Source organism: Papio anubis, chromosome X (assembly GCF_008728515.1).
Source record: "Papio anubis isolate 15944 chromosome X, Panubis1.0, whole genome shotgun sequence".
Classification (NCBI taxonomy): domain Eukaryota; kingdom Metazoa; phylum Chordata; class Mammalia; order Primates; family Cercopithecidae; genus Papio; species Papio anubis.
Window position 1 is genome coordinate 104,337,002 of NC_044996.1, and position 17,334 is coordinate 104,354,335.

General features: G+C 38.1%; 1 protein-coding gene across 6 annotated transcripts in view; it reads right to left on the minus strand.

Moving 5' to 3' along the window:
• Nucleotides 1-17,334, minus strand: part of USP9X (ubiquitin specific peptidase 9 X-linked) — a 149,399-nt gene that overhangs the window by 96,034 nt on the left and 36,031 nt on the right. For all 6 annotated transcript variants that reach the window (XR_004180896.1, XM_031661021.1, XM_031661020.1 and 3 more), the window contains exons 2-6: nucleotides 15,080-15,333; nucleotides 9,739-9,884; nucleotides 7,406-7,485; nucleotides 4,002-4,114; nucleotides 1,478-1,696 (exon numbers count right to left, since the gene is read on the minus strand). Coding sequence is in view for 5 of the 6 variants with exons in the window: in XM_031661021.1 (XP_031516881.1) it covers nucleotides 1,478-1,696; nucleotides 4,002-4,114; nucleotides 7,406-7,485; nucleotides 9,739-9,884; nucleotides 15,080-15,175 (654 nt within the window). In the remaining variant the exon portion in view is untranslated. The remainder of the gene's footprint in view (nucleotides 1-1,477; nucleotides 1,697-4,001; nucleotides 4,115-7,405; nucleotides 7,486-9,738; nucleotides 9,885-15,079; nucleotides 15,334-17,334) is intronic.

Consider the following 17,334-nt stretch of genomic DNA (forward strand, 5'->3'; position numbering starts at 1 on the left):
ATAAAACAGACTTTTAAGCTCTGTAACTCAAATTTCTCAAAGGTAAATGAAACTCATTACAAACAGTATCCGAAAGTGAATCTACAGCTTAGAAAGTTTACCTCCATCGACTAAATCTGATGATCTGAATTTTGCCACTACCACCTTTGAAGAACAGGATAAAAAAACATATGGAGGCTATTATATATCCCTTAGATTTTTCATTATATCATGACATCTGCATCCAACTAGGGACATGGTTGAAGATTCTGCCAAATATGTCCCCTTTTAATCAGATTTATAGAAGACTTGTTTAGCTGTATAAAATTTATCTTACTTCAACAGCAAGTAAATGTGTAGGTAACTCCACAGAATATGCTTCTCCCTGATTCACAACTATATTTTGGGCTATATTTTTAAAAATTGTACTCTTGAAGGCTTTGAAAGGCTAACTACTCTCCCAGTCGCTGTATTTTATAAGTTTAATAGCAAGAACTATACTTCGAAGATATAAAACTATCTTCAACCAGAAGTCATCTAAAAATTTTACATTTAGCATTGCCAAATCAAGTTCTGTTTCCTGTGAGTCTCTTAAGTTGTGGATTACTGGCACATAGAGCAAAAAAAAAAAAAAAAGTAAAATTTAAAAAGAAATACAGGTATAGATTAAAATTTTCATTTTGAAGATTGCCATTATTAAGATATTAACCGGATCTACTCAAGCAAAAATAAGCCATCTAGTGGCAACTATATGAACTGGGAAATATCAGAAAATCTCAACTTATGTTTGACATATTTTTGATAACCTCAGCTTATTAGTAGAATAAACCAAGTTCTGCATAATGTATGACAAATTTTTCTGGCTGGATAGAAAAAGGGAAATTTGTACAAGACCTATAATATTAAAAATGTCTCCCTAAAATCTAAAATTTTTAAATTACTTAATATTTATTAAAAGAAGCAGCATTTCGGGATGAAGTTTTCACAGTATATAGTCTGTTTACACCAATATAGAAAATTTACATTTATGTACCGAATATAGATATGTAAGTGAGATTTGGAAGATTTACTATATTGATTTCATTAACAATTTCTGTAATTTTATGATGTATTATTAGGTATTTAGAGGATATACTTGATTGTGGAGTCAAAATCTTGGAATGCCTAAAATGATCATGGCCCTACAGAACAACACTTGAGTCCTTGGTCAAAGAAATAATCTCCTACTCTATTTCAAAGAAAAAATACAGTGTTTCCTACTAACCCAAATTATGACTACTTCTAAAGAGGCTAGACAGAAGACAATGGGGATAATTATACATGCAGAAAAAACAAAGACAGAACCAGAATGACAAAGCTACGAAAAAGGCTTCTGGTTGAGTGTATTTTCATTTAAAGTGTTATTTCATTGTCACACTTTAAATACAGATCACTGAAGATTCTGTGTCAGAGCAAAACAATTGTATTATTTAATTTTGAAAATAACAAACCAACACACCTTTGGTGATCGTGGGTCTGGAGAACGAGCAAAGAGTTCATCTTCAGGCAACTGAACACTTGAGGAAACTGATTCACATGGACGTGTACCATTGTAGATATGGAATTTGCAATGAGGATTTAAGGCCATGGCAAGAAGTTCTAAAAGTGGAAACCAGTCTTGGGACAACTTGGCCACACATAGCTCCACCAGACGATGAGTATTGTTAATAATACACCTCTGTTACATGAGGAGGAAAGGCAATTTACAAGATCAAAACACTGCAATTTCAAACAGAAACATCTTCAATATTAATCGTATCCTAACAAATAATGATCTCTCCATTTTTCTAACCATTTAATTAATACTGGGATCAAACTGATTATCAAAGGACAAGTTAGAATTTGTTTACTTCATAATTTATATGGTACTTTCAAAAGCCATTTGCTATGGCTTAAAAAATACAAGAGGCACCGTAAGTTATCTATTCCTGCTCTACGTCCACAGATAAGATGCAAGTTACTATTTTTTCTCTCTGGAATTTGTACACAAGAGGCAGCAATTCTAAAATCTAAACAGTATGTCAAGCTGAGCACAGTGGCTCACGACTGTTAATCCCAACACTTTGGGAGGCTGAGGAGAGTGGATCATTTCAGGCCAGGAGTTTGAGATCAGCCTGGGCAACAGGGTGAAACCGTGTCTCTACTAAAAATACAAAAATTAGCCACGTGTGCTGGCATGTGCCTGTAGTCCCAGCTACTCAGGAGGCTGAAGCATGAGAACAGCTTGAACCCAGGAGGCAGAGGTTCCAAGGAAGCCAAGATGGCGCCACTGCACTCCAGCCTGGGCAACAGAGCAAGACTCTGACTCAAAAAATAAAAATAAATAAAATACAACAGGTCAATCATCCAAGATAAATTTGCTAGCTAAATGTCAAATGCAAAAGTCTGACGCCACTTCCAAAGTTTCCCTTTCTACACCTATAAAATTACATGTTAAATCAGAAAATGTGGAATTTTTTTTTTTTTTGAGATGGAGTTTCGCTCTTATTGCCCAGGCTGGCGTGCAATGGCACGATCTCAGCTCACAGCAACCTCCACCTCCCAGGTTCAAGCCATTCTCCAGCCCCAGCCTCCAGAGTAGATGGGATTACAGGCATGCGCCACCACACCCGGCTAATGTTGTATTTTTAGTAGAGACGGGGTTTCTCCATGTTGGTCAGGCTGGTCTCAAACTCGGGACCTCAGGTGATCCTCCTGCCTCGGCCTCCCAAAGTACTGGGATTACAGGCATGAGCCACTGGCTAGAAAATGCGGAATTTTTATGCTATGGTCATATTTGGGAAATAGGTTACAGGCCACAAAAACATTATCTGCTTGACATGACCACTTCCACAGTATACAAAAGAACAGAGGCCGGGCATGGGGGCTCACACCTGTAATCCCAGCACTTTGGGAGGCTGAGGCAGGCGGATCACTTGAGGACAGGAGTTCAAGACCAGCCTGGCCAACATGGTGAAACCCCATCTCTCCTAAAAATACAAAAATTAGCCAGGCGTGGTGGCGCACACCTAAGTTCCAGCTACTCGGGAGGCTGAGGCAGGAGAGTCGCTTCAACCTGGGAGGCGGAGGTTGCAGGGAGCTGAGATCGCACCACTGCACTCCAGCCTGGGAGCCTGGGAGCCTGGGAGACAGAGCGAGACTCTGTCTCAGGAAAAAAAAAACACACACACACAAAAAACAAAAGTAACAGAGACTTAGAGTAATTATGGCATTTTATCAGTCTGAGACATATACTTTTTTTTCACTTTTTAAGATCTCTGGAATCTGACTCTATCTTATAATCAATGAATAATACATTACTGTTTTCCTAAATGGAAGGGATTTGCAAAGAGGAATTGTGTTTGCTTCTGTTAGTCACTTGGGGGCACTATCAACCTGAGACCACCTTACATTTTCCACTTAAAGGGCTTTTTGTATCACAACTATAATTTGAATTCAGACTACAAAACTGTGTAAATACTGGCTTGTGGTTTAGATTTTCACTTTTTTTTTTTTTTTTTTTTTAAATCCCTCCCTCCACCAAGTGCCAAGGTTAAGACATGCAGGGTTTTTTGCTGTCCCTTTCTGCATAGCAAGTTCTTTCTCATTTACCTCTACACTGACCCTTTGGTGTCCCAGATGTATATGAAATGTCCCATCTTGAGTATTTTTCTTAATAGGCCATAAAACAGTGATGTACCTTACAATTGATAGCATTACATTTTCAATGAAATGTGATGACTTGCCTAAGGTCACAGACACTTGAGATCCCAGGGGAGAGATTAAACCCAAGTTTAACTGTAAATCTCATGCTTATTCTAAATGACCATGCTGCCTTCAAGAGACTTAATTTATAAACATTTTTAAGTTTTTCATTTTTAGACCTTTTAATTCAATTATAACAGAATAAATATAACACAGCCACACATACATACATATACCCCTCCCCAATCACTGGCATCACTATGTAAATCTGATCCTTTAAAGTCAAACACAAGACTCACATGAATTTCGAACTTCCAGCCACTCACTGCTTCATCTGTAAGGATTTTAGTGAATGATATTGTTAGCCCATCTCGGAAAAATCGCTGACACGCTTCACTTTTAACATCAAGGCCTAAGGAAAAGTGAGAAAAATTAATGCAAACAAAATATTTATCTGATTGTTTTTACATTGTCCAATATACAATAAAAGGTAATAAATGAAAACTTCACCGACAGCTAACAAATACTTAATTGCATAACAGTAGATTGACCGAGTAATATTAACACTAACTGAAAAATGTTACAAATTATGGCACTAGCCTTAAACACAAAATGGTGATCAGCAGCACCATGAGAAGAGGCAAATTTAAATAGAATTTTGCTCCCTGAAAATAAGTCTTCGAACTTAAAAACATTTCCCAATTTTTAAAATCTTATTTTGTTCATAAATCATTCATTTAGCATCAATATCCTTATATTATTCTGCGTTCGATCAAATAAAATGAATTATATCTTGTCTTCCTTATTAGCCTATCTCAGTGTCTCTGTTTCTTTACATCTTTGCTTAATTTCACCTCATTTTAGAAAGGCAACAGAGCAATGTGCTTCCAAACAAAGAAAATCTGTAACTCTTAATGACAAAATAAAAACTATTCGATTTGTATAGAAAGTATTATTTGATGGATAGTACAAAAGAGATGGTAATTTAAACTTTTTTTTTTTTTTTTTTTTTTGAGACGGAGTCTCGCTCTGTCGCCCGGGCTGGAGTGCAGTGGCCGGATCTCAGCTCACTGCAAGCTCTGCCTCCCGGGTTTACGCCATTCTCCTGCCTCAGCCTCCCAAGTAGCTGGGACTACAGGCGGCCGCCAACTCACCCGGCTAGTTTTTTTGTATTTTTCAGTAGAGACGGGGTTTCACTGTGTTAGCCAGGATGGTCTTGATCTCCTGACCTCGTGATCCACCCGTCTCGGCCTCCCAAAGTGCTGGGATTACAGGCTTGAGCCACCGCGCCCGGCTAATTTAAACTTTTAAAAATTTGGAACTTGTTAAAAATAACTGTGGTCTCAGAAAAAAAAAATACGGTGGAGGGAGGAATACACGTCCACTGAATGTCAATGCTATTAAATGAAATACCATTAATCAGTGTTTACCCATCATTTTACAGTCAAGACTTAGAACATGCTTAGCACAGAAGTCTTCCAAAATTTGCTGATATGCCCAAAAGAAAGAAAATCAGTATATTGAAGCGATATCTGCACTACTATGTTTGATGCAGCACTGGTCACAATAGCCAAGATTTTGAACCAACCTAAGTATTAATGGACGAATGGATAAAGGAAATGTGGTACATATACACAATGGAGTATTATTCAGCCATTAAAAAAAAAAAAGGGATCCTGTCATTTCCAACAACATGGATGCAACAAAAGGTCACCATGGTAAGTTAAATAAGCCAAGCACAGAAAGACAAACATCACATGTTCTCACTCATTTGTGGGATCTAAAAATCAAACAACTGAACACACGGATGTAGAGAATAGCAGGATGGTTAATGGGTACAAAAAATAGAATAAGACCTAGTTACTTGTTAGCACCAAACAGGGAGTACGGTAAAAAAATAATTTAATTGTACATTTTAAAATAACTAGAAGAGTATAATTGGATTGTTTGAAACACAAAGGATAAATGCTTGAGGTAATGGATACTCTTATCTATCCTGATGTGATTATTACGCTTTGTATGCCTGTATCAAAATATCTCATTACCCCAAAATATATACACCTACTATATACCCATAAAAAGTAAACATTTTTAAAATAAAAAAGATATTTTCTTTAAAAAATTTTGATGAATTGGTGAATAAACGCGTAAAAGAACAAAAAATTTTGAGTGGTGAAAACAACTGTAACCTGTCCGTGTGTTATATTTTCACTTTGGTATACTTCTACAGGATTAATGAGGCATAAGGACACGTTCTTTAAACAAAAGAGGGGAATTATTATAAATCAAACTTTCTCTTGCCATGGAGTTGTACTTAAACATGTTAATTTTGACAATAATCAATTTCAATTGTGATAGTGCCTATTGTTAACTATAACATATCCATAGCCATCCTATTTCAGAAAATGAAATGTTACTGCTTTTTAATCTGCAGTATCTTAAAAGATGAATTGAAATTACAGTAGTAGTCCTCTGTTAGATAACTCAACTGCACCTAAAGTAGACCAAAGACATTGGGGTGAAAAAAAAAAAAGATTAATTCCAGCATTAAACTTTTTCTTCTGGACAACTGAGTAAAACACCAGATTTCCTTTTGTTGGTTTAACAAAAACAGACCTCATCTTTCAATTCTCTAAGAGAAAAATCACACCTTTCCTGTGTATTAAAAAAAAAAAAAAAAAATTGGCTGGGTACAGTAGCTCATGCCTGCAATCCCAGCACTTTGGAAGGCCGAGGTGGGAGGATCGCTTGAACCCAGGACTTCAAGACCAGCCTGGGGAACCAGTCTGTCTCTACCAAAAAAAAAAAAAAAAGAGGAAAAAGAGATTAGTTGGGCACAGTGGCTCATGCCTTATAATCCCAGCACCTTGGGAGGCCAAGGCGGGTGGATCACCTGAGGTCAGGAGTTCGACACCAGCCTGGCCAACATGGTGAAACTCTGTCTCTATTAAGAATACAAAAATCAGCCGGGTACGGTGGTGGGCACCTGTAATCCCACCTACTTGGGAGGCCGAGGCAGGAGAATCGCTTGAACCCAGGAGGTGGAGGTTGCAGTGAGCCAAGATCACACCACTGCACTCTAGCCTGGGCAACAAGAACAAAATTCCATCTCAAAAAAAAAAAAAAATTAGTGGGCATGATGGTGCATGCCTGTGTCCCACTCAGGAGGCTGAGGTGGGAGGACTGCTTGAGCCCAGGAGATAGAGACTGCAGTGAGCTGTGATCACATCACCACACTCCAGCCTGGGTGACAAAGGAAGACCCAATCTTACAAACATGTAAGCAAGATAGTTTATTTTAAAAGTACAATATTAACGAAATGGTAATTTTTACCTAAAGGATTATGAATGAAGATTTTACTAGGTACAAAGAGCCACACATTCTAATTCACTGTCATTTTAGTAAAGCAGTCAAAGGGCAAGTGTAAATAATTTGTAGACTTACACAGTACATATTTTGAGGACAGAAATGACTCAAGATAAATTACAAGGGGGGCAGGGGGCAGATATGTCTGGAGTCCATCATACCATCCATCATTTATAGGGTACTTAATTGTAAAATGTTCTTCTGTATATTATTTCCCATAACAGATAAGACCCTCAATTAAATGGAGGAAAACAAATCCATTTCACCCGCTTTTGGGATAAAGTAAAAGCACATATAGTAGCATACATTATAGAAAGCATAAAAACATACAACTTACCTTTTTTACTAAGATCAATAGCAGCTTCTAAAAGCACTTCTAATTCCCCTTTTGGCAAAACTGGAACCACCCATCGAGGCCTAAAAGTTTTATAAAATAAAACATGCTTAATGGTTGTACACTAAAAGAGGCACTACAAATGAGCTACTAATTATAATTATCTTGCTATGAAAATATTTAATATTAAAATAATATTAAAATATTAAGACAAGGTTGGCAGAATATCTGCTTTGTGGGAGTAAGCACCATCTGTTGTCTCTACAAATTTTTACAGGTACTGTCAAAAGATACAGCAATAAGAGAGGGAAGAAAACTAAATTATCTTGATAACTTAAGATATAAAACTATTATAACAATCAAATATTAACTAATTAGGTATCAGGGATATTTTTGTTAAAATTCACAGGGAAGTGCTCTTTCGGGAATCAGATCAAAGGAGACATGATAAACCGCTTTGTTGCACCGCCCCCACTCCTCCTGCTTTTTTTTTTGTGGTAAGAGACAGGGTCACCCAGAAGTGGTGGCTCACACCTGTAATCCCAGCACTTTGGGAGGCCAAGGCAGGCGGATCACCTGACATCAGGCATTCGAGACCAGCCTGGCCAACATGGTGAAACCCCGTCTGTACTAAAAATACAAAAATTAGTCAGGCATGGTGGCACATGCCTGTAATCTCAGCTACTCAGGAGGCTGAGGCAGAAGAATCACTTGAACCTGGGAGGCGGAGGTTGCAGTGAGCCAAGATCGTGCCACTCCACTACAGCCTGGGCAACAGAGAGAGACTCTGTCTCAAAAAGAAGAAAAGAGATCGAGACCATCCTGGCCAACATGGTGAAACCCCATCTCTACTGAAAACACAAAAATTAGCTGGGCGTGGTGGCGCACTCCTGTAGTCCCAGCTACTCAGGAGGCTGAGGCAGGAGAACCGCTTGAACCGAGGCGGCGGAGGTTGCAGTGAGCCGAGATCACACCACTGCACTCCAGTCTGGTGGCAGAGTGAGACTCCGTCTCAAAAAAAAAAAAAATCATTTATATTTTTCTCCCCACCGAGAACTTCCTAATAATATGCAACTTCAGCCTAAGAAGTATTTTACTACCAATCACCAACCACCAGACAAGTATGGAAAAGCAACAAACAATACAACCTTCTGCTGTGGTATCACTGCTATAGAGAATGGTCAGGGACCACCATTAAACATAATTATATACCATTACTATAGACACCTGCCAGAATCACACAATGTATTCTTGTAAATATATAATTAAAAACAATGGATATTAATAGGAAAAATATTCAAGATAAATGAAAGCAAGTTACAAAATTATAGTAAGAATCCTGTATTTATAGAAAAATCAATTCATATATGATAGTAAACACAAAGGCAATCTGGAGAATGTACTAATTGTTAACAGTAATTTTCGGCAGGAATATGTGTATGTAAGGGGGAAAAGTACAGAGAAGTTTACCTACATAAAATATTTCTGTTTAACAATGCATACTCATTATTTATGTATTTAGATTTCTTTTTTTAATGCAAAGGATTTTTATTTCCTCTCACATTATGCATTTAATAGTGTTGACTTATTTTTAGAAAATGAAATTAAAAAAAAAAAAACAACTCAGTAAAGCAAGTGCCTTTAAGAATATGTGTTTTCATTACTTTCCTTTTGGGTAGTGAGGGGGAAATGTGTCACACCTTCCTGGCACTCACTTGTTGAGCCCACAGTCAAGACCACAGTCATATGGGATTCTTTGATGTGCTCTTCCCTAGCCTCTTGAAATCTTTTTCTTCCTCTGCACAAAAGCTTAAAGCTTCACTCTCTTGGAGTTTTCCTCTAAATAATCAAAGTGTGTGGGGGTGGGATAGGGTGGTTGTTTGTACTACAAGTGTGAAAAATTATATTCTGAACTGTTCCCTGAGATGAAGACCAAAAAAAGGAAACATCTAGGATGGTTAAATGGCTCAAACTAGTCAAGAGTTCACTAGGATCAGGTTCTGAGGAACTCAATGTCCTCATGACCTGATTTACCGCAGGCCATCCCAAAATTATGAAAGTCATCCAGCAACCAAGAGACCAATGAGAAAAAAACTTCATAAACTCTCCAAGAGGGAAACTGAACATACAATTTTACTTCAGAAACAAACTAAGCAGGGTCATCATCATTAATGTGAAAATTTTACTAACACTGTCACTCCCTTTCATTTATTAAATCCATTAAGAATCATGGGTTATAAAGCACTTGGCAGTGACGAAGCTGTAAAGACTATTAAGGAGGCAGTGCGGTTACTTTCCTGTCTGCTCTCTTTCTTCTGTGTTACACACCAACTCACCTGTTGATCATGTCATCCAACTTGGCCAAGTCAGTATGTGGAAATGCAGGTTCCTCATCTTCAAGCTGTGGTGGGGCATCACCTTGACCTTGCTCATCTGGGGGAGTTGCCGGGGAATTTTCATTGGAAGAATCAGGCGATGAAGTCTTAATTAAAAATTAAATATTCCACATTTAAGTTTCTATAACATATGTAAAATAGTAATCCAAACACCAACACAGACAAGCATTGCAGATTTTAAAATTCAGTAAATAGCCCTACATATCCATGGGTTCTGCATCTGCAAAGTCAACCAACAACCTTGGATTGAAAATATTCAGGAAAAATTGAATATGTGCTGAATATGTACAAACTTTTTTGCTTGTCATGATTCCCCAAACAATACAGCATAATAACGATTTATACAGCATCTACACTATATTAGGCATCATAAGTAATCTAGAGATTATGTGAAGTATATACAGAAAGATGTACATGAGTTATATTCAAATACTAAACCATTTTATATCAGGGACTTGAGCATACACCAATTTTGCTATCCAAGTGGTAAGAGGTCCTGGAACCAATCTTCCATGAATACTAAGGGACAACTGTATTGTAAATTTTTACAAAAGATAAAATAATTGAAAGTTTATGATGTTTCAGGCCATCTCTGTACTACTGTGCTTTAAAATAATTTCATTTAATCCTCAACAACCTAATGAAGTATGTTACTGCCATTTAATAGATGAAAAAAACTCAGACAATAAGTAGCCCAAGATCACACAACTCAAATTCTACACTCAGGATTTGAATCAAAGTCTAAATAGTTTGCGTTCTTAATCATAATGTGTACTGCCTCTCTGCTTACATTTCCCATTATGTGAGCCATGACAGAAATTATTCTACAAATATGATACATCTCATTTTACACATTATAATTTATAACTTCTACTTTTTTTATTTGAAGGGGGGAAAACGTAATTATTCCATAATTTCCCTACACCCAAACTATTACTCAAACAACAATTATTTAGAAGTTCATGATTATGGTTCTTAAATAAGTAACATCACTTTCAACTAATGTGGCTATTTTTCACTTCTTTTATTCCTCATTTTTAGCATGTCTTTCTCTCCCCCCTGCTTTAGCAGTGCATAATATTTTCACAACTAAGTGAATGAACTTTTATGACCTTCACTCTTAATTCAGAAAGCAAGTGGTATCTTCCCTTTCAAAATGAAACTAACCTAAATTTTAAACTGATTTTTACTCATGTGTTCTTGAATTTTCTATTCACTGTAGGCTGATGGCCCTTTAAGAGAAAGGGGCCCCTCGCCCTAACACTCAAGCACCTATTGAACAGTTGTAAAATAAAGAGTTGCATAATAAGCACTTGCACGAAGACAGATGAGTTTACCAGCATTAATATGCTTTACTTACAAAGTTTATACATGAACTCATATGGTCAATTAGTAACTGAATGGTGAACTTCTACTTAAGATGGAGAACACTGTGCAGGTGCCCACAGGGCTGGTCTCAAGGCAAAGGAAACTACAGCACAGAAGTCAAGTGTTACAAGTCCAACAAAAATGTCTGATGTGAAGTATGTAACTTTGGAAGCCTGCTTTATTATTTTTTAACTCCTTTCCCCCGACATAGTTTATACATGCTTATAGAAAATAGAAAATATAAAAAATAAAATTTAAAACACCTGTAATTCCACACCTATAAACACCACCGATATTTATTTCCTTGTAATCTTTAACAGTAAATAAAAACTGTCCGTATATATGTTCAATAAAACTGGAATTATACTTAAGTCTGTGTCCTTTTCCATTCAATGTATCTAGGTATTCAATATTTTTGATCATTAGAAATCTTAAAAAAAATTAATGGCCAGATAATATTGCATGAATTAAACAAAATTAAGGAGACATTTAGTATTTGGTATTTTTTACTGCTAACAAACATAAACATAGCTGTAATGAATGTTCTCATATATAAACCTTTGTGTTGAACTTCAACTTTTCCTTAGGATAGGATCCTGGATATATAATTACTAGAACAGTATAAACAATTTCTTTGAAGGCCACTGACATATACTGCCAAATTTCATTCCAGAAAATCTGCACCCTCCCAGCAACCGCATCCAAAAGTGTTCATCCCACAGTGCCTCTGCCAAGGCTGTTTCATTTCTCGAGTTTTACTACATACTAAAGCCTAAAATTCTCTAAGAGAATTTTTTTAAAGGCATGCTTAAAAAAATTTAAGTGAAAAATCTGATTTTAGAAATTCCCTTTATGCCAGCACATAAAAAGCATATCCAAAAAGTGAGCCCTAAATTGAACAGTGATTAACACTTTGGTTGCTGCTTCTTGGTACAACCGTGTCAGATCTTGTAAAATAAAATCCTAACATTAATAAGTAGAGAAAAACAAAATGTTAGGGTGAGGGATAATGTAATTTGTTTCATTCCTTTGTTATTTTAAATTACCAGTCATCTTAAAAAATGTAAAGTTTTTAGAAGAAAAAGAACACAATGTAGACATAGAATATTAGGTTGAATATCACAAACCCAAGAGCTCTAAAAATCATCAAGCACACCTTAAAATAAGAGTAAGGTTAAATAAATGGTTTGATTTTTGTCTAAAGCCATGCAAATCAGAAACATTGCAAAAGAGGTTAGAATTTCATGGACAATGCAGGTATAAAATGGAAAAGAAAGAGGGAAAGATATTGGAACTCTAACTACTAGCTTCTGGTTTAAAATTAGAAATCTTTGGCATCCAACTCAAACCTCTGACTACGCTTTTAAAAACCTGAATACTGGCTAACAAATGTATGATACAGGAAGGACTTAACTCTGTCCAAGACCTGTGACCATACATTTTAATATTTTATGTCTCGAAAATGGGAACTAGAGAGGAAAAGGAATAAAACTGACACACTTATTTGGGGGAGAAAAAAACCCCAACTTGTTCACTTCTCTAAAATGGCAGAGGAAGAGGAAAAAGGAGAGACAGAAGCTCTTTTCTATACTACTTATAATAGAATATCTAACCTGTAATAGCTGGACAATAAGAACTTATCCCCAAATAATAGTAAAAAAAACTTAAAAATAACACTTTTGCCTAAAAACTTACCCGACTCTACACAAACATGTAAAAATTGGAAGCAGCATGTTTGCGATAATTTACACACACCTCAACTAACTTACCTCTAAGCACTGTTTGAGCTGCACATCACAAGTGTTAATGTTTTGTCATTCAGTTTACTACTTCCCAATATAAAACTGTATATATTAGAAAAGACAACTGAAATCAATCATCTTAATTTCCATTTCAAGAAATGAGAAAAAGAACAGCAAACCAAATCCAAACTAAAAGGAACAGAGACGCGCACGCGTGCGAGAGAGAGTGAGAGTGTGTGTGTGTGTGTGTGTGTGTTGGCGGGAGGGGGTGGGGGGAGGGAGTAAAGACAAGAGAGTTGGTTTTTTAGAAGGTTTAATGACATTAGTAGTGGTATCAGAAATAAGGAGGCATTACCATAGGCCCCAAGACACAAAAAAGATAATAAAAAGGGTCATTAACAACTTTACCTCAAATTTGAAAATCTAGATGAAATAAACCAATTCCTTGAAAAACACAATTTACCAGAAGACGCTAAAAATTTAAAAATTCCTCCACTTAAAAAAAAATGGATCAGCCAGGCGCAGGTGGCTCATGCCTGTAATCCCAGCATTTTGGGAGGCCAAGGCAGGCGGATCACGAGGTAAGGAGCTCGAGACCAGCCTGACCAACATGGTGAAACCCTGTCTCTACTAGAAATACAAAAATTAGCCAGGTGTGGTGGGACGCGCCTGTAATCCCAGCTACTCAGGAGGCTGAGGCAGAAGAATCGCTTGAACCAGGGAGGCAGAGGTAGCAGTGAGCCAAGATCACACCACTGCACTCCAGCCTGGGCAACAGAACAAGACTCCATCTCCAAATAAAAAAAAGGATCTTCAATTAAAACTTTCCCATAAATAAAACCCCAGGCCAGATGGGTCCACCAGTAAAATCTTCCAAACAATTAATGAAACAAATAATAAACTTCGCATAAATTCATCCAGAGAACAGAAAGAGATACACCCTATGAGTTTTGAGGTCAGCATAAAACCTTAATACCAAAATCTATGTTTAGCATTACTTCAATTGATCCTTTTAACAACCCATGAAGTAGTTACACTATTATTACCCTCACTGTACAGAGAGACAAACTTGAGGCTTAGAGGTTATATAATTTACCCAGAGTCATAACGCAAATATGGTACAAAGCTGAAATTTGAATGCTAGGCAACATGACTTGGGTCCGTGTTCTTTTTATAATCTTATCGTAAATTGACAATTTACAATTGTATGTATTTATGGGGTAGAAAGTGGTGTCATGATTTATGATGGGTCCATGCTAATCATAGGCTACACTGAACGATTTAATGCTTTCCCTCTTAGAATTGACACATGGCTTAATTTTAATGACTGACAGTTAAGCTGCCAGAAAAAGATGGACTACATAGTCAAGGATTACCATCTACACCACTTGAGCTTTCTTGTTACTATGCAAGACCTATGTTCATTTTTCTTTTTTTTTTTTCTTTTTTTTTGGAGATGGAGTCTCACTCTGTCGCCCATGCTGGAATGCAGTGGTGCCATCTTGGCTCACTGCAACCTCTGCCTCCTGAGTTCAAGGGATTCTTCTGCCTCAGCCTCCTGACCAGCTCGGACTACAGACGCGCACCACTACACCCAGCTAATTTTTGTATTTTTTAGTAGAGATGGGGTTTCACCATATTGGTCAGGCTGGTCTCGAACTCCTGACCTCGTGATCCACCTGCCTCGGCCTCCCAAATTGCTGGGATTACAGGTGTGAGCCACCACGCCCGACCTGTTCACTTTTGTTAATCAAAACTTAAAATAACAGTTGCTTCACAAAGTATTTAGAACATGTTCCATCATTTAGTACCCCAACAGTAGACCTACCAAGGTAGGTTTTGGTTTTTCGTTTTTTTTTTTCCGCGACAGAGACTAGCTCTGTCACCCAGGCTGGAGTACAGTGGCGCTATCTCAGCTCACTGTAACCTCAGCCTCCCAGGTTAAAGCGATTCTCTTGTCTCAGCCTCCCAAGTAGCTGGGATTACAGGCGCACGCTACCACGCCCAGCTAATTTTTGTAGGGTTTCACCCTGTTGGCCAGGCTGGTCTCAAACTCCTGACCTCAAGTGATCCGCCTGCCCTGACCTCCCAAAGTGCTGGGATTACAGGTGTGAACCACTGAGCCCAGCCCCACTCCACTGTAGCTTTAACTAGTATCTTCAACATCCTACCTGATTTTGTTGGAGGGGGGGCTGAGACTGTCCATCAGGAGCCTGGCCCTGGTTGTCATTCCCTCCGACCGGAGAGCCACGAGTCGTGGCTGTCATACTCGACACAGGGCAGATCTTTGCAATTTTGTCTGCTTATGTAGTTGTCTTGAGAAAAGAAATTATAGTCCACTTATAGAAGATGAAGTACCAGCATTTGTCAGTCTTAAAAAGGTCCAATTCAAGAATAAACCATCTTGCAGAGACCATTGCATAACCTACAAATAGAAAGGGGAAAAAGTAATTGGTTTTAGACATAAAAAACATGAATTATGGAACTGTTCAAATTTAGTATCACCAGTTAATCTAGTCAGGAAAAAGGGGCTATAGAAACAAGAAGAGAAAGTAAAAAGCTGAAGTTTCATTAATACTACATTTAACTTAAAACTGATAACGTTACACCGGCCATTATACCAAGAAAACAAATATAGCCTCCTGGAAATGACTCCAAAGGCAATATATCAAACTACTTAACTGTCATTTTAATTAAATTAAGAAAGGGCAAAAACTATCTGTTTTCAATTTGCTGATGCATTCATTATACTGCAAGAATAATAAGGACAGTAGGTATGAGGGTGGGGTCCCTGGCGAGGGCTCAAGCCTGGACCTGCAGCCCTAAATGAGAACAGGCATTCCTGTTTTCACGCCCAAGTGTTCCCTTTTGGCCTGCCACACACCCCTATCCTGTGCCCATATAAACCCCAAGCCCCAGGCTCCAAAAGCAGAAGAGTGGCAGAGCAGTGTAGCACAGCAGAGAAGAAGAGAAGTGAGGAAATGTCTAAAGGTGGAGAGGAGGTTGAAGCTGGGGGCGGTTGGAGACTGGCTAAGAGATAGCCCAACTCCAGGAGAAGATCATCTTCCCACTCCATCCCCTCTCACCAGCTCCCCATCCCACTGACAGCCACTTCCATCACTCACTCAATAAAATCTCCACATTCACCATCCTTCAAGTCCCTGTGACCTGATTCTTCCCGGACACAGGAAAAGAACTCGGGATGCCCTGCATGCGGGAACCCAAAAAGGATGTCACACTGACTCTTTTCTGAGCTGTTATGCTGGGACAACAGGGCTAAAAGAGCACTGTAACACTCCTAGACACTGCTGTGGGGCTGGAGCCCAAAAGCGCTCGCCCTGGCTCCTGTACCTGCTCACCTGTGAGCTCCCCTTCCCATAAGAGGAATAAACAAGCCACACCCCTGTCACACGTCCCGTCCTGTGAGGGGGTCAGGGAAGTCTCCTGTTTCAATAACGTGTACTAAGACAAAGTATAAAGTAATTTTTTAAAACATTTTAAGGAAGGCTGCACAACTAACATTTATCACTGATACTAGGGCATTATAAATGGTTTTTTAAACAAGCTTCCAAGTGCTTTTAACATAAACTTTAACACTTTGGAGAGAAACATCAGGGGTGCACGCATACAGAATAAGACCACGTAGAGATGCAGCAAAAAGGTGGCCACCTGCAAGCCACAGAGAAGAAACCAAACCTACCAACACATTGATACTGGGCTTCTGGCCTTTAGAATTGAGAGAACAAATTTCTGTTAAGCTCCCCACCCTCTTCAACCCCTACAAACAAAAAACCCTGAAAACCCCAAAAACCTCTGACAAAATTTTCTTTAAGAGGGTTCAAACTACATAACACTCCAATACAACTTAATTTGTCAGATGATCTCAGCTCTCTACTTTGGCAAGGTTTTGACTCCAGCCACTCCTAGAGCCAGGGTTAGAAGGCCACAACTGTTTAAGAACAGGGAACTCTTCTTTACAACCTGACCAGCAAACGAGTATAGAAGAACGCTACCAAATCCTCAATTCTATATTCATTGTATCAGTAGCCCTCCTTCAGCTGCACAATAAAATCACCTGAAGTGATTTTATTTAAAACAATGATGCCCAGGTTCCTCTCCAGATGGAATAAATTCCAGTATCTGGGAGTGAGGCCTAGGCATCAGTACTTTGCAAAAAATCTTCCCCAGTGAATGACTCTAACATGCCACCAGATAGAGAAACTTAACTGATTGGTTCTAACTCACTGGCTCTCAAGAGATTAAGAGAGACTTCCCACAAGCATTGCAAAGTTTCATTTCTAAGTTTTCTAATCATGACCTGGCTGAAGACATTCAAGACCAAACGTACACCATGGTATATAAAACATACCTGGGGCTTGCTTCTGTAATATTAATACCCAAGTATTTTTCACCAGACACTTAGGTT